The 22,068-nt window shown below is 36.8% G+C and overlaps 1 protein-coding gene across 1 annotated transcript in view; it reads right to left on the bottom strand.

Moving 5' to 3' along the window:
• Nucleotides 1–22,068, bottom strand: part of TRHDE (thyrotropin releasing hormone degrading enzyme) — a 208,174-nt gene that overhangs the window by 7,467 nt on the left and 178,639 nt on the right. Inside the window, exons 13-15 of the mRNA XM_031589702.2 lie at nucleotides 15,900–16,047; nucleotides 13,904–14,001; nucleotides 13,307–13,414 (exon numbers count right to left, since the gene is read on the bottom strand). Of these exons, the coding sequence (XP_031445562.2) occupies nucleotides 13,307–13,414; nucleotides 13,904–14,001; nucleotides 15,900–16,047 (354 nt within the window). The remainder of the gene's footprint in view (nucleotides 1–13,306; nucleotides 13,415–13,903; nucleotides 14,002–15,899; nucleotides 16,048–22,068) is intronic.

The following is a 22,068-nucleotide window of genomic DNA, read 5'->3' as shown; positions in this document are numbered from 1 at the left end:
CCTTAGTACTGAGGTTTTAAAATGAGAGCTGATCAATTCTCATTGCTTGTGCTGCGAAGTGCTCCATCTTCGTACAGTAACATACAAATAAAGAAAAAATTATATCAAAAAGTGATATTTTCAGAAGTAAAGAGATGTAGAATTGTGGTCATTTACTCAGCTTATTAATACTAATACAAAAACTACTATGCTATAGGATGGTTGTAAAACAATATGCTACTCCAATACTATAAACTCAGACTACGGTTCAATGAAACAGCCTCTTGAAGCCAAATTCAGAACTTATATAGGATGTGCATTTATACCATTTTCTTCTAACAAGATCTCAGCCGAGGTTTCAATTTCCTACTCTGCTTATGCTTCATATGCAAGCATAGAAATTAAAACAATTGCCAACTGAAGGGTGTTCCTGGAGATAAAGCTAACCCGTTCTCAGAGAAGTATGACATTTGCAGAAAATGCACCCTTCATTTGCTGGTAAATATTGTACCAAAACACCATTCTCTAGTTACTAGAGGCTGGCTTGAATCACTTGTAGAAGTTCGCATGCAAGACCTCTTCAGAGAATCTAGAAGTACAAAACCCTTCTGTCATCATCTGGGCACTAATATAGTCGGATAGAGAATTAAATTTCCACTGTAAAATTTGATGTCAAATCTTACACAACACAGAAGGTTTCATCACAATTTTAAGACTTTTACCAATGTCTCACACCTCAGATTATATCACATCACTCAAGAACCAAAAAAGTTCTTTAACTCTTATCTATTTGACCTCCAGGAAAAAAAACCTTTCCACTGAAACTTTCTATTGTCAGCCTTCTTTAGTGGTGCTTTTGTAAAAATAAAAATAAAAAGCTTCAGCTGATCCTTTCGATCATGCTTGAATCCATGGAAAATGAGAACAACCTTGTTTTTAACATTTTGAAGTTTTGGCTGCTCATCACTTCTGGAGGCAGGAGGCCATATAATGGTGACTGTGAAGGGATGAAGATTGTTGTTAACCAGTCCCAACAGCTATGACCTCTCTTGAGAAAACAAATAAGAATATGAAGCTAAATGAAAGCAAAATGGAAAGAAAAATTGGATCCCCCTTCTCCTTCTGGCTGAAGACCTTTGGGTAATCAATGCCCACCGCATTTCTGCTATGCTTTTTTGGAGAAGCTACATTTTGAGGCTTTATTCTTGTTCTCTGGTAAGCAGTCATCAGATCTGCAGGTGCATCTGCAGGGTCAGATGCAGACTGCCACATGAATTTTGCTTATGCGGAGTGGACAAAGCTCATGATAGAGCTGCTTCTTGGGGAATTTTTCCTCACAGGTCTGTCTATATTACTGTTAAGGTATTTTGCATTTTACACAGACAAACTCAAATACTTATTCAAGAAAAAACTCTCCAAAGACAAGCTAAAAGAGTAAGCAAGAGAAATGCAACCTATTATAAAATTCCAAGTAATATGAAACATCTAATTATACTTATCACATACTTGCAGTTTTGCCTTCTAAGGAAAAATTAGAGGTGCAATGGCTCACCTCTGTAATGAACTTTTGCCATGTAGCCAGGGCAGACTGGAGTTATACTGTAGATTCTGGCATGGCTCAAGATCTGTTTGTTTCCTCTTCTCCCACCACTAACTCACCGTGTGAAAACACCCCCATCCCCAGCTGTCCCGCATAATCACCATCGCTGGGATATCTCAAACACTAACGATTCTCAACAGAACAACTTACTTACCAGCTAATATCTTTTTTTTTTTTTTTTTTTTTCCTTTTAATTTGGGATTTAGGTTTTAATAGATTGGAAAGAAACGTAAGAGTAAATGATAAATTAGAGAAAGTAGGGGACCAAACAACTGGTTGTCCCAAATCTGTCTTGCAGGTGGTATCCCATATGAAGAACTGAACCCAGCCAAGTCTTATTTCACTGCCAGAAGGGCTTTATATCTTGACACATAAACACTAAATCATTTTTTAAAAGCACATGTAGTTTTTGCTGAGCTTTGCCAGAATACTTTCATTTACTGCAAGAGATGCAATTCAGCCAACAGATACTCTAAGGAACCATAAGGCACCTGGAAAAGGCAATTCTTTTTAGACTGATTGTGCCATTAATTCAGGTAGGAAGGAAGTGTATGCTGGAGGGACTGTCACTCTGGTTTTGGGTACAGTCAGCAACAAAGGTAACTCAAAGAAGATGCTTTGAACCCCAGAAAAGTTGGCATTCCTCACTCATGAGGTTTACATTTTTTCAACTTGCAACAAAACATATCAACTCCACAGGCTTTTCCAGCTAGGCCATATTAAGGGATGTCCCTTATGTCTAAAGGGATTTAAGTGAGTGACCATATGCTCCGTTGCATGCTCTGAGAAGCAGGAAGGACTTAGACAAGTGATGGCTCTGATTCCATGCTTGCAGTCTGGTAACCAGGCTTCACGCTAAAAAAACTACTGTGACTGCAAGTGAATTTGGGCATCATATTCTCAGCTCTGCAGTCACTCTAGGGAAAATTTTAGGTCTCTGTGAATAAGTCAGTAGGACAGTACGAAAAAAAAAATCAACCCCCCACAAGTCAAGATATGAAAAAACAAATATTGATTTTTAAAATGCTATCTTTAGAAATTATGAAACTTCAAACTGTGAAAAGCTACAAATTACTCCTCTGAGAGTTCTGTAATCAGAACTGTAGACAGTGAGTTCTTTTTTGTGGAAATGAAAATTGTTTATGGAAATGTGAATATCCCCAAAGTAATTTCTCTTTAACTATTGCCTCAACAGAGAGCCTTCTAATTGAATTTTCTCCATTTGTAGAGATTTTTGCTCTTTCTCCTCTGAAATCATTATGGGCCAGTATTTCATCATTATCTAAACGTGCGAAACCTCCCTAGTCTATAGTCTTTTTAAATTATATAGCTTAATGGAAAATGTTTTTCCAAAATTGCAGTTCCATGCCATTGGATCAGCACATGGAACGTTAGCCCACTGTTTTAACTGAATCAAGTGGATAAAATTAACTATTGTTTCAATACTGCTTAGGAAGTAACACTGCAGAACGTATCCCCTTGTTACATTAAACTTCATCTGGGCCTTCAAGGATGCTTTCATTTTTAAAGAACTAACATGATTGATGGATACTTCTGAAGAATAAAAATAAAGATTAACTTTTGAAAGCATCACTTTAAATGGCTTTTATTTGAACAGTGATTCAATTTACTAAACTTTATTTTTCTTGCTTAACAGATATGAGTCTGAGAATGAAATATGTGGCTAACAGAGCTCATGTTTAAAAATTAAATACTTTGGGAAAAAAGTGAAAATTTAAACGGCTAGAAAAAAAATTAATTAAAATCGTGCTGTGCCTTTACAGGGATTTTTTTCAAGAGCAAATAATAAGGCTCTACAATGAGCTAAGAATAATCTTCTAAGTTATAATTAATTGGTACATACTTGCTCCCATTTAAAGTATGTTCTAACAATTGGAGATACATTTATAAAATTGAACCATAATTATTTATCTTCTGGGCAAACTGTGTTCTAATTTTTTAAAGTATAATTGCACACATTTTAGACTCCTTTGATTAAGAGACAAATTTCAATACCATTTAGGGTAATATTTGACAAAGAACATTAATCAGAAACATTCTTCTTTATTTTTGGAGCTATTTAACATTTAACTTAGGTCTATTTTTCTTGATGACTGTATTTATAGTCTTGTTTAATAGGCTAAAATGCTCAGATAAGAATGCAACAATGGATATCATTACTTTGTTTGCAGATAGCTAATCCAGATTCTGTTACAAGTAGCAGCACCACACAAATTCTATTTTCTGTGAGGGCAACCCCAAAGTTTGTACTTTTACTCGCTATTACAAACTCCAGGAGTACCCCTGTGCACACAAAGGAGAGGAATGTTCTCTGCCACAGCACACATTCAGCCAGATAATCGAGGGTACAATTTTCCCTTGAAAACCAAAGCAGAGTTGTGATGGACATGATATTTAATTGCTATTCTGACACAGAATCTCTGGGATATTAACTGACAACTCCACTTTGTCTGGGATGCATTGCCCAGAGAGGTTGTGGAGTCTCCCTCCTCGGAAACGTTCAAGAGCCACCTGGACACAGTTCTGAGTAATCTGCCCCAGGTGGCCCTGCTTGGGCAAATTTGGACTAGATGACCTCCAGACATCTCTTCTAACCTAAAACACTCTGTGATTCTGTTGTTATATGGCTGCTCAGGGTGGAAATGCTATGAATACCATTTCTCCTCATTCCCAGTGTGCTTCAGACTTTCAGGAATCACATGGGTCTGAATGAGGCCTGCAGAGAACACATAATTCCTGAGGTGATGCTTACTGCTATTGGTCCTTTCCCTTCCCGTAGCAGAAATCCCAAAACTGAACATGATGCTAGCACACTGAATATATTCAACACCAATTTCAGTGAGTTAGAGGTGAGTTAAGCACTTCATTGTGAGACTGAGCAAAAAATAGACAGTTCTTCCTTTGTCCTTTATGAACACTTATTGCAACAAAAACTATGGTCCTTTCTGTTCAATTTTTTTACAGAGTTGTGGAGAGGTCATTCCTGAAAAATTGGAGGAGAAACTATATAGCTTCTAAGGATCTTGGGCTAGTTATTGCTAATCCATAATTGCTATATATAGGGTCCCTTTTTTTTTTTTTTTTTTTTTTTGTGATCACACACAGAAGTTAGAAGATAAAAATGTTACCTGAACCCCACAAAACGCAGTTCTGCCTTTCACAAGACTAAATCCTCCCACTTTTCAGGCATACTACCCATACTACCCAGATGATCTTTCAGTGTTAACTCCTTGATTAACTTGCACATTCAGCACTGCTTTCTTCCTCCTTAAACAGTTTTATTGATTGAATTGCAAGATTCTACTCAAATGTAGCAACAACCTATTAATTAGCTAAATCATTTCAGCAGCATCAGCTGACATCAGCTGGAAAAGCTCCAATAACATTTCAAAATGCATGAATAACTATGCCTGATTTTTTTATTCTCAGTAATTAAAACTTCTAAGGCTGGAGAACACAACAAGGGATGCATTTTATTGTTTTATATTTATCAGACATTCATGTGTGAAAAAAATTAAAATAACTCTCATTTTTTTTTTCCATGTTTGCTACTAATGATATCCAAAAATAACTGCTGGGTATCAAACCTGCAAAGAAAGTTAGTCGCTTTTCCAAGCAACTAACAAAAATAATTAACTTGCTGGCCACATTTCCACAAATATTTATGTAGGTTGTTAAACTCTGGTACATTTATAAGTTGTTGCAAGATGGTAGCACTAAAACACACCTGTGAAACAAAGCAACACAACTGCATGTCTCAAATCATTAGAGAGAGAAATAAGGGAGGAGGAATAGAAAAGAAAAAATGCTTTGTTTGGAAAAACATTTGATTTTCTACCACTTAAGCCAGGCTTCATTGAAATTGATCTCTATTAATGACTGGTAATTTGCGTTATTTACCATTCCCTCAGATCTATGGACAGTATCATTTACAGACATGTTACAAACACTCCTGCAGCGTAATTTGCTTTTTTTTTTTTTTTTTGGTGGCATTTCCATTGAGCAGTTAAAGGTCCATCCAAGTAAGCAGACTGTCAATTTAGGCAGCTGGATTAACGTGAATCCATTGTCCCTTACAGAGTAAATACGAATTCTGCACAGCAAGTGTGGGGATTTAGTCAAATAAGGCTCATTGGTTACTTCTGTCTTTGTTCAAATTATGTGAGGGAATTCATCTTATTTCATTACTTCCATCTTTCTTATGACTGATAAAGAATAAACTAGTGTTCCAAAGAGTTCATGTTTAATAACTAAAGTCTTTAAAATGGCAAACATAAAAACTCGCACATGCTTTATTACACTTAAAAATATAAAATGAGGTAGTTGAGTTGCAGAATGCAATCATCCAAGACCCTGATTTTATTTTACTAGTAACCAAAACCAAAAAAAGTTGATCTGATCTACATAAAGACACTTGTATGTTTCCTGACTTCTAACTCAGAGACAGAACAAGAAAATTCAAGGCATATTCTCATTCTATATCTCTGGCCCATCTCAGTACCTTAAAAGTCTTCAGAATTGATTAAAGACCAGAACAGATTTGAAACATCTGGATTTGCATTCAGCATTTTCTAGCTCACTCAGCTTTTTCCTCAATCATTAAGATAGAAGAATGCAACTTTAATTGACTAATGGGGTACAGAATGGATGCTGACTTCAGTTCACTCCAGTATAGCAGTCAGTACTCCACCACAAACTTTATCTATTCAGTAAGCACTGCTTTTATTAAAAAAAGAAAAAAGAAAACCAATGCCTTCCTATCTCTTGTTAGAAAGAGTATACTGAAAGTATACTCAGAACTGTAAAAAAGAAAAAAAACATATTAAAAAATAAGTATTTTACATTACCTCTGCCTATGAAATAACACAGTAAAGCTTAGTTCTGATGATTAAGAATTAGTAGATTGTTATCAACTGTAAAATCAGCATAGCAGGTCCAAGGACAAGAGATACCCAATATGCAAACATCAGAATTTCTTTCAATTTATGCAAGGTTAAAATATTAGATCTTCCCAGTGTTTTCCACTGATGATATCTGCAAGGCAGTATTCTTATGCTAAAAAAAACAAAAACAAAAAAACCTGATCACAGCACTTGTGACAAAATAATTGAAAAACATGTAAAAAATGCATTAAATCTAAAATCTCTCCAGGATGACGTAAAGTCCAGATCAAAAAATTGAATCTATTAGAAGTCTTCAAGGAGTATTGAGGAACCAGGGCAATTAATTATGTTAATTACTTTCTATTTAGAAGACAGCAACTAGTAAATAGTATTTTTATAGCAAATTTGTAACAAAGGAAATATAAGAGCAGACCAAAGTTGCTCTGAATAGGTATGGGACTTCTAGTGACTTCAGCAGTGTCTTAGAGAAACACCAACATGCAATTTAGTCTATTGCAATACAGTCATCTCCCACTGCTCACTGCTGCCCATTAGCAAAACAATAGCATCATCATAACCCTAGCAGAAAAAGAATACAAGGATGTCTTTAATTGCTGTATGCAAAATCAGTCATCTCAGTTCAAAGCAGCTTTTTCACTTGTGCATGTATTCACACTAACCTGTCTATCATTAATATAGCATATCTCCACAGTCCATTTTGCAAGCAGAAATACATTTGTGGCAACTTGCAGCTAATGGACGGTAACAGCAACTGGATGAAAACCAAGCCTGCAACTCACAGAGAGTTCTGCAAAAACACACTTGTATCTATAGATAAGTTATGATTTGAGACATCCTACTGTGTATTAGCATGTTAACCATTGTACTGATATCTCCTGTCAGGAGTTTACAAATTGCAGCTCCCCCATACATTCTTTCCTGAACCTCAGAAATACATATTTACTTAGTCTAGCCAAGGCAGAAAGACTGAAAGTGCTAATCCTCTTAGAAATGTGTTTTTCATTCAGAATAGAAATGCAGTGAAGGTTAAAGGGGTTAACAAGGATGATTCTCAAGCTCAGGCAGGCATTGTATGGTAATTTTGTTAATTTTTTAGGCTGAACCACAATGCTGTTATATCTAAGGAGTGTGAATAATGTATTTCTTCACACATGAAAGAGCTTCACAGGGATGAGCCCCGTTAAATGAAGGTAAAAGCAAACATCTTAATTTTCAGCCAACAGTAGATTCTCTTGTATAGCATTCTGCTGTTGACTGAATTCCAGTAGCCTTATGTTCTCAAACTACTAGGGAAATTTTAATGAGCTTACATGTTTTGAACTGATCTTATATTCTAAACATCAGCAAAGAAGCTTCAAGTGTTTCCAGTGCATCAGTAAAGGAATGGCATATATCCCAAGCTGGCAGAGCAAAAATGTTAGTCTTTGTATTAAGTCAGAAGTCAGTGCAGACTTTCAAGCAAAACGTTTCAGAGACTTCAGCCATTTTAGAAGAGAAAAATGATTTCAATTCCATGACTAAAAAGACAATAGGCCATAACCTCCAGTCTGATCTCAGGTTTTCAGCTAAAAGAAATAACTGCATCTTTTTTTACAACTGTAGGGATTAAAATATAAAGATAGACTGGTACAACCAGATGTCTTGTCTTATTAGAACTACTTAAATGATATGTCTTTGGACTGCTGCTTCTATCTAGAGCCACACCTTTTTTTAGTTATGTTTCTTATTTTTCCTTCTAAAAATGGTAGTGAGTAATACCACCTCAAATCCTTTACATAATAAGTAATCTTGATATTTCAGGTATTCAAGCCTTCTTCTGTCAGATGAACGCTCTCATTTTTAGGCAGGAGAGATGAATTATTTCTCTTGCTAACTAAATAACACACAGTAACAGAGCTTCAGTTAGAGGAGTAAAGTGTGCTGCGGTGCCTTAAGTCAGCCCCAGACATTGACAGACAAAAAGCTTGAGATGAGTCAGCACTGTGTGCTTGTAGCTGGGAAGGCCAACTGTACGGTGGGCTGCATCACAGGAGGAGTTGCAGCAGGGTGGGGGAGTGGACTGTCCTCCTCGTTTGCCCTCATAAGGCTCCACCTGCAGTGCTGTGTCCAGGCCTAGGATACACAGCACATGAAAGACGCAGAGAGGTTGGAGCAGGGTTGTGAACAGGCTGCCCAGAGAAGCTGTGGATACCCCATCCCTGAAGGCATTCCAAGGCCAGGCCTGATAGCATCCTGGGCAGCCTGATCCAGCAGGTGGCAACCCTGCCCAACCCCAGGGGCATGGAACTGCATGATTCTATGACTGGATGATCTCACAGAGAAGTGATGAGGGTGGTCTTCTACATATAGCAAAGGTGGGCTGAGGAATTACACTGAAGCTCTACTGCAATCTATTACTGACTAATCACAGTACTGCTCCTCTGTTGGTTGTGTTTGGAAAGCAAAGAAGTGGACCTCTAGTGACAGTTTTGAAAGACGTCTGTTGAAAGCATCCCTAACTCTATAACTGCAGTTTACACACTAGTGCTGGTCCCTAAAGAGTCACCATACTCTCTTCAGAGTCCCTTTTTAGGAGGCTCTTCACTCAGCATACCAGCTGTCATCAACCTCATTAAGAGGTTCCTAAATCTCCTCATAGGAAGGGCAATTCCAAGCATATGATTCTGCCCAGTGCGCCAGGCATCCAAAAATGAGGCACTGCAACACTGAAGCCACTTTACAAATTAAAGACTTTCAAGTCTCATAGGTGATTTTTACTTTTGTGCATGAAGGCTGATGTTGCAGATCACTATTATTCACTAATTCCTTAAGAAAATCTGAACTGCTATGTTTGGAATGGAAACCGAATGGCTTTTTTCAAATAATGCTGGAAATACAAAGAGGACTTTTGGCTTTGTGTTATAAATGACCACAATTTTACTTCATGAACAGTGGTAAATTATTTGCACAGTAAAGAACATGTAATTACAAAGTACAAACAGTAACTGATAATTATGATTATTTCAATACCCTATAGTGAAGAGTAGCTGGTAATTAATTTCTGGACCTACCAGACTAAATATAATTACTAGGAACCACAGAAACTGCAGGCAAATGCTGGTAAAACAGAGTTAGACATCACTGTATTTTTCTATATTACCTAACACTTTATCCACAATAAATGACACCAGTAAAATAGAAACTCATTTCGTAAGTACTTCTAAAAATCTAGAGATTAAAAACATGGCAAAAAGTTATGAATTTTAGTATTTGTACACCATTAATAATTAGGCATTCTGTTATGCTCATTAAAATTTGACTGAAGTAACTGCCAGAGAGTCAACAACTCCCTTTTACATGGTTTACTGCCTGTACACTTATGTGAGCATTTATACTCAATATTACACTGATTTTGTATTGATTAGGATCTTGGGACACAAGCCTAATTCACTAGTCTCATTCTAGAGTCTGTTGCTTGTGAATTACTTCATAGTATGAAACATCTTATTTCTTAAAAAAATAAAAATAGGCAGAAAAGTTGCAAATTAGTCTTTACTTGTGGTTTCATAGTCAAACTATAACTAGACCTGTATGCCATGATCTTGAAAATACTCCTAGCTTTCTTTTTACACAAAGCCTCTCCAACATTTCTTGCCGGAGACAGTACCACCTAATTCCCTGCTTTATTTTCAGATCAGTTTAAACTGAACAAAAGTGATAGGTGGTTCCTCTATGCCAAAGGAATCTGATCATTCATAAGTGAGAACACACTGACAAATTTTAAAATATAGGCTGACTGGTTGTCTACAGAGTTGCTAATAGAATCATAATATCACAGAATCCTGAGAGTTGGAAGAGACCTTTAAAGATAACCTAGTCCAACTCTCTGCAGTCAACAGGGACATTCACAGCAAGGTCAGATTGCTCAGAGCCTGGCCCAGCCTGGCACTGAAAGCCTCCAGGGATGGGTACTTTTATCACCTATCTGAGTGACCTGTTTCAGTGCCTTACCACCCTCACTGTAAAAGACTTTTTTTCTTATATCCAACCTTAATTTGCCCTCTTTTAGTTTGAAGCCAGTTCCCCTTGTCCTTTCACCAAAGATCCTGCTGAAGAGTCTGTCCCCTTCTTTCCTGTTGTTTCTCTTAAGATACTGAAAGGTCACTCTCAGGTCTCACCAGAGCATTCTCTTTTCCAGGTTGAACTGCCCCAGCTCTCTCAGCCTGTCCTCATAGGAGAGGTGTTCCATTCCTTGGATTATTTTTGTGGCTCTCCTCTGGATGGGCTCCAATAGGTCCATGTCTCTTCTGCACTGAGGATTCTACAGATGGATTCTGTACTTCAAGTGAGCCCTTATCACTACAGAGCAGAAGGGTAGAATCACCTCCTTTGAGCCTGCTGGCCACACTTCTTTTGATGCAGACCAGGCCACAGCTGATTTTCTAGATTGCAATGGCATATTGCTGACACACATTCAACTTACCATCCACCAGTACCATCAGGTCCTTTTCTGCAGGGCTGTACTCAACCATTTCATCCCCCAGCTTACATTGGTAGTGGAGGTTGTCTCAACCCAGGTGCAAGACCTTGCACTTGGATGTACTGAACTTCATGAGGTCCTTCTGGGCCTATTGCTCAAGCCAGTCTAGGTCCCTCTGGATGGCATTCCATCCCCAGGAGTGCCAAATGCACCCCACAGCTTGGTGTCATCAGCAAACTTGCTGATCCCACGGTCAGTGTCATCGATGAAGACATTTAAGAGTACTTTGGTCCCAGTACTGACCCCTGAGGGACACCTCTTGTCACTGATCTCCATCCAGATGTGGAGCCATTGACCACAATTCTCTGGATACTACTAACCTTTTCAACATGCGTAGATACTAAATGAATCTGCACATTTGTTAGTTATATTCAGAATGTGAAACTGCTCTGAGAATAGAATTTGGGTGAGGAATAGAACAAATACTATAATCTTTGTAAATAAATAAAAACGTATTTCTGTCTTCTTTGCAGGTAGTATCTCTATTTATCAGCTGAGTGTCAATCCACATTCTATAATTACATTACTTGCTGCAGCTATTTTTCAAAAGCATGCAGTTTCTTTGGAGAAATGTACTGCTTTAGCTTAGTAGCTATTCTCTTCCTCTGCCCTGCTGTGATGCTTTTATCATAATACTAGTCATATGCTGGCAGCCACAATCTTGTGCTCCTGAGAATGGCCTCATAGAAAGGCTAAGATGAATCTTCAGATGGCTCCTTAAATTTATGCCTTTCCTCTCTTGCTATTGTTAGCAAAGCAATAAGGTGTTTGTTTTGTTTTGTTTTTTCCCTTTTTCTTATGACTCCTTCGATTCTTTTCGAAGGAATGAAGACACAGGCTAGGAGAAAGCTTTGCTGGGTGGCAGCATCTTAAAACTGAATAATATACTACTGTGCATGCTAATAAATGGTGCTAGGTTTGACTATACAATTTTGTAAATGAATATCTAAGTAAATTACTTTTCCAGATTGTTCTCGATTATTATTTCTCTATAATTTCCTTTTTGAACAGTTTAATACATATCATTGCTGCCTAAGCGTATATATAACTTAGGGCGTATATTTCATAGTAAATGTATCTGAAATCATCTTACACAAGAAAATTTTAACCCAACCACACAATGTTTAAAGGTACATAGTCATAGTTCAACATCTGCAGAGGTTTCAAGTTCTTACAGAAATACAATTTCCAGTCATGCTCATTTCATGGTTGTTTTTAAAAAACACTGAGGTACTATCAAGTACTATGTAGTTGGGTATGCCTGCAAAGGATTTTCAAAGATTACAAAGGGAGAGAGACAGACATATTTTGATAAATCCTAAATGCCTATATGTCTACAGAGATCTGATCCTTTTGAAGTTCTAACACAAGATTAGGACTAATAAAGTAAGACTTTTTCTCTTTTTCTCATTTTTATGAAAGGCGATTTTAAATCAAAACATCATATTTATACAAATGCATACCTCTACACCCATATGCTACAGAATGAGAAAATCCATCGTTCTTTCCCATGAACTCATAGTCTTAATCTACAGTCTGTACTTATCTCATTGTCTACTGATCGCTACTTGTATTTTCAGTAATTTAAAATTATTTGTTTTTTCGCACTTAAAAGATAAATTTCATATACTGACCGTGGCCTGTGTTCCCTTGCCTTAGCTGTGTAACCCCATGCCAGGACAGCCTAAGAAATTTTCTGTCAGACAAGCTCTATGCTGTTAGTGCTCAACACATCAGTTATCATCCTACCCTCTGTGAAACCCTATATGAGATTTTCCATCTATTTCTGAATCACATTTAACTTCGAAATCTTCACCTTTAAGTACAGTATAATATTTCCCTCACATATATTGTTCCAACTCCTTTCTTACTCCTCAGTCCTTCTGCCTCTAGCCTCCCTCACTTTTCCTATCATTTGGCACCTTCTGCTCTCTGGATTAGACAGATCTGTATTTGTCTGCTGATGCAATGCTCTTTTATCTTCCTTCCTTTAAACTCCTCCTGAAAACTCTGTTATTTTGCCCTCTAGCATATCATTATTTGACAGCAAGTTATCAGGAGCGAGCAGAGGCTGCATTGGTGTCCCCTCCACTCAGTCATACATGTGAATCAAATTATTCATTTTGAAGCCCCACAGACTTTTAATAATGGCCGATGACCTCTTCTTCATCCCATATCACTCTGCAGAGTTGGGCACTATGGGGGGTCATGAAAGGAAGAGGAGGCCAGCTATACTGACTCTGAGTAGGAAAAGAGGAGTAATAACATTTATCTTCCACTTACCGGTTTCTATTGCTAGAAATCCAATCTGAAATTAATGTTGCAGCCTGCTGGTGACAGTGTTTGTTACCAAAGCTGCAGGCCAACATGATGACTTCCCGGCGCAACTCTCTGCCCAAATTAAAGAAAGCAATAAGGTTCCATTAATATATGCAGTAAAAAATTTACAAATATGCATTTCTTATAACATAGTGGCAGCAGCTAATAGCTGGGTAACAAATCAAAGATAATAATCTAGTTATAAAATCAAGCCTACAGCTGCTGCAACAGTAAAGGAAAGGTTATGCATCAAAATTAGATTTCATTTACATTTATTCAGTTTTCCAGATCTCTTGTGGTCAAGAGTCCAACTTCTTAAATATCCAATGCAGACAAATATTAAATTAATGCTTAATGAATAGTGTTCTTCAAACTCAGGAAGACAGAATTCATCTCACAGCATCTCATTGCTCTCTTTTTAACCCCAAAAGAAAAACCAGAAGGAAGAGAGAGCTAGGAAAGTATAACATGCTGAAGATCTTTTTGTGCAATATTACATCTACATTCTATATGAAAACAAATAAATAAACAAAAACCAATAACAAAGAAATATAACAGTACTCATGTTGGTAGGATGCTTGAACAAGTGATTTGTTTAAATTATTCGTTGGCCATCCAAGCTTGAGATACATTGATGCGACTTGTCTTAAAATATACTCCTGAGGAGGAAAAGAATATTCAGTGTTAACATTTAGTTTTGATTTTTGGTTCAAACTTGAAATACAATCAACAGTAAGCAAAGTAGCATGTCCAAATACAATTTCTTTTCATTGGTATAGTGAGAAACAATCTGCAGAAAAGCTAATTGATCAGACACTTCATATTAGCCAGTTTATTGTCATAATAAATATAGCAACTTAGAGTTTCCTACATGATATTCTGAACTCACAGTACATGGCTGGAAAGTTGCAAGAATGCCAACAGCCTTACATATAATCTACAATTAATCTCAACTACACCTAGTCTACAGTTAGTTTCAACTACACCATGTATGTTCATTTTTAAAAGAATATTGTTTTGATAGTCATAGCCAGGGCAAAAATGGTCCATAGGTACAGTCAACTGACCTCAGAATATTGAATAACGTGGCTGTAGATGAGCTTTGTACCATTTAATGACACTATATTTTAAGTTCAGGTTCTTGGTGTGCTTAAACAACAAAGCCAGCACAAGATGTATTTTAGCTTATTTTATTTTTTACACAGGAGATGTATTTACATATTCTGACCAGTTGTGAAGAAAACAACTGTCATATTCAGCATAATCTTCTGCCAGTGAAATTCACCAATTTGAAAAACAGAACTGAAATATAAAGAACTGCACAGAATAGCATCTGCTTTATTATTATAGATGCATGGGCACGTATATGTGATGTTAGGACAAAAGGAGATTCATAGTGCCACTTTCTCTAGCAGATACGTTATTCTGTGACTAAAATGACTTTTTATTTCCTCTGCTATCACCTCTGCTTTCAAAGCTCTCATCAGTAGTGATAAAACACAAGCCAGCTGTGAATTTTACTGTTTTTATTTATTAAAATTGTCTTTTCTTTACACAGGCATGTTTAAAAGTGAAATACCAATGGCAGTCTGGTAAGAATTTTTCTGTGTAGTTAATAACAGACTGAAAATGCAAATTAATTCAACATCATTTTATGATATGGCTCTGGTTTGCATGTAGGCCTACAATGTAGAGAGCAGGTAGCTCTGCGTATATATTTATATGTGTATGGAGTTATATATACATACAGTCACCTCTAGCTTCCTGCTTTCTGAGCATGTGTGTATAAACACGTACACACACACGAACAAATACACATCTAAGAAGAAAAAAGCACATCTAAACATTTCAAGCTTTAGGGTGTTCTTTCACTGAAATATCTTTATTAAATTACACAACATTCAAAATATGTAAACTACATAAAATTCACTGTACTTTCATTAAACACATTTCAGCATAGCTAGGATTTTCTTTTTTCCCTCGGTACAATATTTGTCATGTCCATCTTAATTACCTATCGTTAGTTGCTACTGCTGTCCCTTCGGACCCAATTATGAATGGGCTTCTGATTCAATGGTGATCTAATCCTTGTTAATTAAGGTAACTGCATCGAATTCACTATTGCTTTTTGGAGAAAATAATGACTACAAATCTTTACTTCAGTGGCATGCATCCTGTTTAAGTTGTGCCTGCATTTGATGTTCTTGCTGAGCTTGGGCATCAATCCAAATACAGCTGAGGGGCTCCGCAACAGATAAAAATCTGCAAATAGATTACTTTGTCTCTTTTAAGTAGAATACTTTATTTGTTGTAGTATTCTGTAGGAGAAATAATTACTTGTCCTTCCATTTATCATATGCGTCTCGAACAAGTCATTATTGTTCAAATGCAAATGTACCAAAGCTTGACAACCGGTATGTTTAAATAAGGAATAATTAGGAAGGAAGTTAGTATCCCTAGGTCACTTACAGAATCTAACTGGAGCATAGTTCACTTCTTGGTAATAAAAGGGAGTGAGGGAAGAGAGAAAGAGAGAGGGAGACTATGCATCTCTTACACTGAAGATGTTGTAGTTTTCTGTGCGGTCCAGTAATTTATCTAGAGGATAAAGAGCTTGGCTGGCTGCATGCCAAGGCAGAAAATCCTTTTCCTCTGAAAGGTATCTGATAATCTCCAAAGGAATATTCTGAGGCAAATAACCAGCTCTGCGCAATAAATGAAGTTAGTATTAAATTGATTTTGCAGGAGACACATTATAAAGCAAAAATGACTTTTTTTTTTTTTTTTTTTTTCCAAATGACATTAAAAGGCAGATAAACATGATAAACTCATCACACTATAATGACATAAAAGACAATCGTATATAAAAAAAAAAACACACTGTCTCTCCCAACATGTGTGGAAGCCTACATACTGGATGAAGGAAGGTATGAAAAAACATGAAAGAAAACTAAACAAGCTATCCTTGATACATACAGATTTTAGTAGGTATAGAAAATACAAACAATGAAGTAAAGTTGTCTGCATAAAATCAAGAAGTCAAGGTATATTGTTTCAGAGATCATTTCAATGGCCACAGTCAGTTTGGAAGAACTAATAGTGAACAAGGTTTCTTTAGTTTCATAGTTTTCCTCCCCACACTTTTCTCTCTCCTTCATAGCTGCCTTGTCTTCTAACTGTAAGCCATTTTAGAACAACTTACTGTATTAAACTGAAGTAGCATCCAATGACATATTTTGGTTAAGAGTTTTTCAGCACTTTCCATGAAAGCAATTTTTTTTCCACAGGTTTATCAATCAATCAGGTAAAATTTTGCCCTGCTCTTTTACTGACATAAAAAACCTCTTCCTGAAAGGAAAAGAATTCAGTAGGGTTTCAAGAACTTTTGTTTTTTTAATATTAATAGTTTTAGATTTACAAGTAAAGTGCAATACAGCATTTGGAAGCTGCTTTTTAGATCTAAGTACTGGAAACATCACATTTTAGGATTTGTACTCATTTTCTTTTCCAAAACAGTATTTTTTCTTAACTACGCAGACTGCAAAAACAAGGTGTAACCCTGTGGGTGTAAACTTGCCAGAACACACAAGTCTGTTCTTCTGCTGATGCATGTGTTTAAATCCCACAGGAGTTCTCTACCTGCCTAGAGAGGAGATAATGATTTCATTTTCATTAAACACTTAAACTCAGGAAGCTGGAGTCTACAAGTTTCAGTTTAACATAGGCTTCAGTATGATATATATATTTTGTCCTTGTTGGTCACCAATGGTTCTCTTAATTTCCATCACATGGAAAAGATGCATACTTGAATGCTTGTTACAGCAAATAAAGAAAATTACAGATTATAACAGAAATTAGTTGATACATACATAAATTGTGAGATAAATTGTGATCTCAGTTGTAACATCAGTTCTTTTAAAAACCACTTTGCTAAAATCTTTGAAATAGACTGATCCAAAACCAGTTTTTTTCTAAAGTGCAGCATATCCATTTAAGTCACTGTGCTTCGTAATCCTCTTCCCTTCAAATTCTTGTGGAAGAAGTGAGTTCATGTATGATATTTCAAAATTACCCATGCCACATGCTCATAACATGCTCTCCAGTATGCTGTCATCTTTGTCTCCATTTTGTCAGCAAGGTTCTCAGCTCATTACAGAGCAGACTCAAGCAAGGAAAGTTGAGATCACTTGAGTTCACTAAGTCACTCAGCCACTTAACGGATGTGAAAGGAGAATGGGGCTCTCAGCGTGGATAGTGACAGAGTTCAATACATCTGAAAACTGAGAAAGTAAGCTAAATAGGAATTACTTCATCTTTACAGGCCTTTCTTATTTCTGAAGCAGTATGAATTTTAGGTCTTAACACTTTGTAAAGATGTGTAACTATAATAATGGGAGCCAGAAGCAAGCTTGACTGCAGAGCTAAACATCTTGGAGGTAATGTTAGCAAAGAGGTAAACTAGCTCAAAGTTCCACATATGTAATTAGATCCTAATGGGATTTGTGACTATTGTTACTGATAATTTGATTGACATGAGAAACGTGGAGCAAAGAACAAGAAGAATGGCTCTAGAAAACATGCTACATAAAAAATGTATGAATGTTTATTATAGCTGCACTAATGGACATTTAGAATCATGCCTAAATTGAGTCTCTCTATGCTAATCACAAAAGGGAAATCATCAGTGCAAAACGAACAGATTATTTCCTTTTCTTTGTAAGTTTAACTTCTCCATAACAAAACAAATTCATTGAATTCGGAGATCTATTACTTATTCATGAGCTTTTGGCTTTCCTAATCAGTTTTAGAATTGTGATTCTAAGCTGATGCTACTCATCCTATTCACAATGGAAACTGCTGCTCTCATCATCTCACCATTTTGAACTTCCATTCTTATCAGATTATAGCAAAGACTGAGCTTTTCCTATTTCATCCTGAATTTCCTTCTCTTCCTACACCTGACTCTTGAAAAACACCTATGCACAATATCATAAAATCAACTTCCCAGATCAACAGAATCAATGCTAAGAGCATGTTCTTGTGGAAGACATGCCAACACATTTCGAAGAAGAGAAAATTGTGACAGTCCTATCTTTTCAGCCTCAGCCACTAAGTCCTGTTCATGGACATTCTACTCTGAATACATTTCTTTTCCACATTATTTGCTAATGAATAGTTTCTGTCAAGAACTTGTGATAAGTGCACTAATTGTCTGGCTTTTTGTGCAATATGTAGGATATAACATATATGCTATAAAATCTTTGATGTATACTACAGCTTAAAAAGTTTGAGGAAGATTGTCATTCAAAAAAAAATGGAAAGAGTTTAGTAATAGGTCAAAGTCAAAGATTGCTAATTTTTGGCATTCATAGATTAGAAAACAGAGTAAAAGAACATCTCACTCTAAACTGAATAATAATCATTTTTTTTAAGGGTAAACCATGAACCATAACACTTCTTACAGTTCAGAAATCCTAAAACCTAAATCACAGATCTAGGAGTTGTGTGAGCTGTACTGGTGGTAATAGGACTGCCACATCAAATGGCTCAGCAAAAGACAGGAACCAGTCAAAGCAGAATGACTGATCTACAGTGATCAGCAGGTCAAGGGAGGTGATTCTGCCCCTCTACTCTTGGAGGACCCCACCTGAAGTACTGTGTCCAGTTCTGGAGCTTCCAGCACAAGGACATGGAGCTGCTGGAGTGAGTCCAGAGGAGAGCCACAAAGATGACAAGAGGACTGGAGCACCTCCTCAATTAGGACAGGCTAAGAGAGCTGAGGCTCTTCAGCCTGGAGAAGAGAAAGCTGCTGGAGGACCATATAGTTGCCTTCCAGTACCTGAAGGGGACCTACAGGAAAGCTGGGGAGGGACTTTTCGGAAGGGCAGGTAGTGACAGAACAAGGAAAATTGGTTTTAAACTGGAAGAGGGTAGATTTAGGCTAGATATCAGGAAGAAATTCTTTACTGTAAGAGTGATGAAATCCAGTGAAATTGTGGATGCTCCCTCCTTGGAAGCATGCAAGGCCAGGCTGGATGGAGCTGTGAGGGACTCTGATGGATCTAGAGGGAGGTGTGCCTGCCTATAGCAGGGGGTTGGAATCAGAAGATCTTAATGGTTCCTTCCAACCCAAACCACTCTGCAATTTTATTATTCTTCATCTTCACAAAACCAAGAAGCTATTTCTTAAGCTTTGCATTTTTGTATAATCACTTTATTTACATTAAAAGTTTTTCCAGCACTAACACTGATTTCATGACTCCCCCTGGAGACACTGAATCCAGCAAGACATACTGGCTCACTTGAGCAGTGGAAAATTCATCTGTTAGCCAAGGTGTCCTATTGTGCACCTAGGATTCTCCTTCACTATCTGTGAATAGTGAAATATTTTCAAAAATGGTTATGTAGAATCCAGTTGGCGAAAGCGAAATATTTGTCCCTGCTAAAATAGGAAGGAATGGTCAAAGGAATGAAAGTGAAAGGACTTGTGACAAAGAAATACCACCAGCTGGCTGACAACTGCTATTTGAAACCACTTGTCTCACTTATGGAGCAGGATGACAACTAAGATGAAAAAACAAGGCAGAATACAGAATGAGCCTGTTCTACATTTCTCTGCAAACTCATATTCAAACCTGTATAAATTTTTAACAGAATATTTAACAATTATCATTACAACAAAAAGAAAAGTAATAGTAGCAACTTTCCCATCAAGGGGAAAAACATAAAATAATTTCCCTGTCATATAATTGTCTGGTATTATTTATTCAAATATAGCAAATATCCTACGTTAAGTTTTTCCCTCTACACATGCAGCTTGATTTATCAATCTTTTCCATCAGTGTCAGTGGAACATCAGTGACAAAAATCCGTATTTTTCTTGCGTCCTTTTTGCTATCATATTTCTGTCCTTAAAGCCCAGCAGAAGTACCATCAAATAATGCCTGCCAAATGTACCAGAGCAAAGAGATGAGGTTCTTTTCTAGCCTATCCATGTTAGAAGAAAACTGAGAAATCATCTGTCCTTCAGGAAGTAATTGATTATAAACTATACCAAAACCATGTAACAAACATAAACACCACAGACATATTGTGATGTGAAATCATATGACTGGTCTGAGACACCATACTGTTTCTCCAGGTGTCTCAAGCAGCACAAATCTACAACCAAAATTCTGCAAAGAAATTTGGGATAGTCACTGCAAGCATGCAGCAAATGAAACAGTCAAAACTCACTGCTGATTTATAAACAGTGGCTGAATGCAAACTAATATTGTTTAAGTTAAGCATTTCTCAAGTGAAGCCTAAAAATTTACAAAGCTACACCTGGAATGAAAATGTTGGAAATATCCTTAGGAACTCATCTAGTCCCTTCCCTTCCAACGCAGGTTCTTAGCAAAGCCATTCCTGTAAGTAATTTGATTTTGTTTTTATAGGCCTGTAGTGATTGATGTCCTAGAAGCACTACAATTTTGTCACTCCTCTTCCCAAGGGCATGGTGATACTTTAATTCTGGTCCTTCTCCCAATAACTCTTCATGGAAGAGTATTAGCAGATCCATGTACATGTTCTAAAATGAAATGTTATTTAAGTAACTTCACTGTAAAACATAAAAAGCTTGAGTCTTTATTGCATTCTAGATTAGAAATTTTTGATTGGAATCACTGGTCACACAGAGAAGAGCCCATGTTTAGAAAAAAACCTCTACAAGTTCTAAGCCAGCCAGCCTTCTTTGTACTGTAAACTTTGTACTGAATGTAAAAAACATGCCAATGAAAGCAAAATTTGACCAAAATGATTACATTTGAGATGATTGGTTGTTATATCACTCTTTATGTAACTGTCCTTATCCAACAGTTTTACCAGCATGTCAACCTTTCCATAGCCACTGTTGCAAAAAACTTTAGCATCAGTCAGAAACAGGGCAAAACATTAGGTTTGTCTTATCGTCCACATTCCTGGATTTCACTTTTTCCTGATGAACTAAAGAGGAGAACAAGAACACAGGCAAGCAAAGAAGTCTGTTTTAGCCATTAGACAAATTACTTCTAAAAAAGAATCCTGACCCAGCAGGTTTTCATGACTAAAGAGGCTGCTGACAAATTGTGGTAAAAAAAATTGTTACCTATTTTTATGACAAGAGCAGAGAAAGACAAAGACCTCTCAAAAGCAATATGAATATCAAGTTGTGTAGGACATTATATATTATCATAAGCACCGACCCTTGAACAAGCTACTATTCTGCTTACACTGAAGAAACTGCTACAGTGACCATTGCTATAAAGAAAAAAAGACAATAAATAGAAAGCAATGAATATGGTAATGAAATATTCATCACAAAAATATCCCACTAAAAATCCTATACCAATCCAAAATAATCTTTACATTACATGAGCTCTTAACAAGTCAGATAAAAGCTAGAGATCTAAACTATATTATGAAACATCAGTGTGTATTCAGCTGCATTTTGACCTTGATTTGTTCTTTACACTGAGCCACTGAACTTATGGACAGATCCCAGCACATTCGTTTTCCCCTTAGGGACAAAGTACCAAATGGTAGTGTAATTGCCAAGGGAAAATTATTACTCTGTTCTGAATTATTTCTATCATAAATCCAGCACCAGTCAAACAGACTTTGTCACAAAAACAACAGTGTTGCCTTACAGTGATGAGAATCCCACATAGGCGTGTACCATCAATCCCTTAGTCCCATCGCCAAACAAA

This window comes from Phasianus colchicus, chromosome 1 (genome assembly GCF_987193195.1).
Source record: "Phasianus colchicus chromosome 1, bPhaCol1.hap1.1, whole genome shotgun sequence".
NCBI lineage: Eukaryota > Metazoa > Chordata > Aves > Galliformes > Phasianidae > Phasianus > Phasianus colchicus.
Note: the sequence above shows the minus strand (reverse complement) of the source record. Positions and strands in the feature narration are given on the sequence as shown.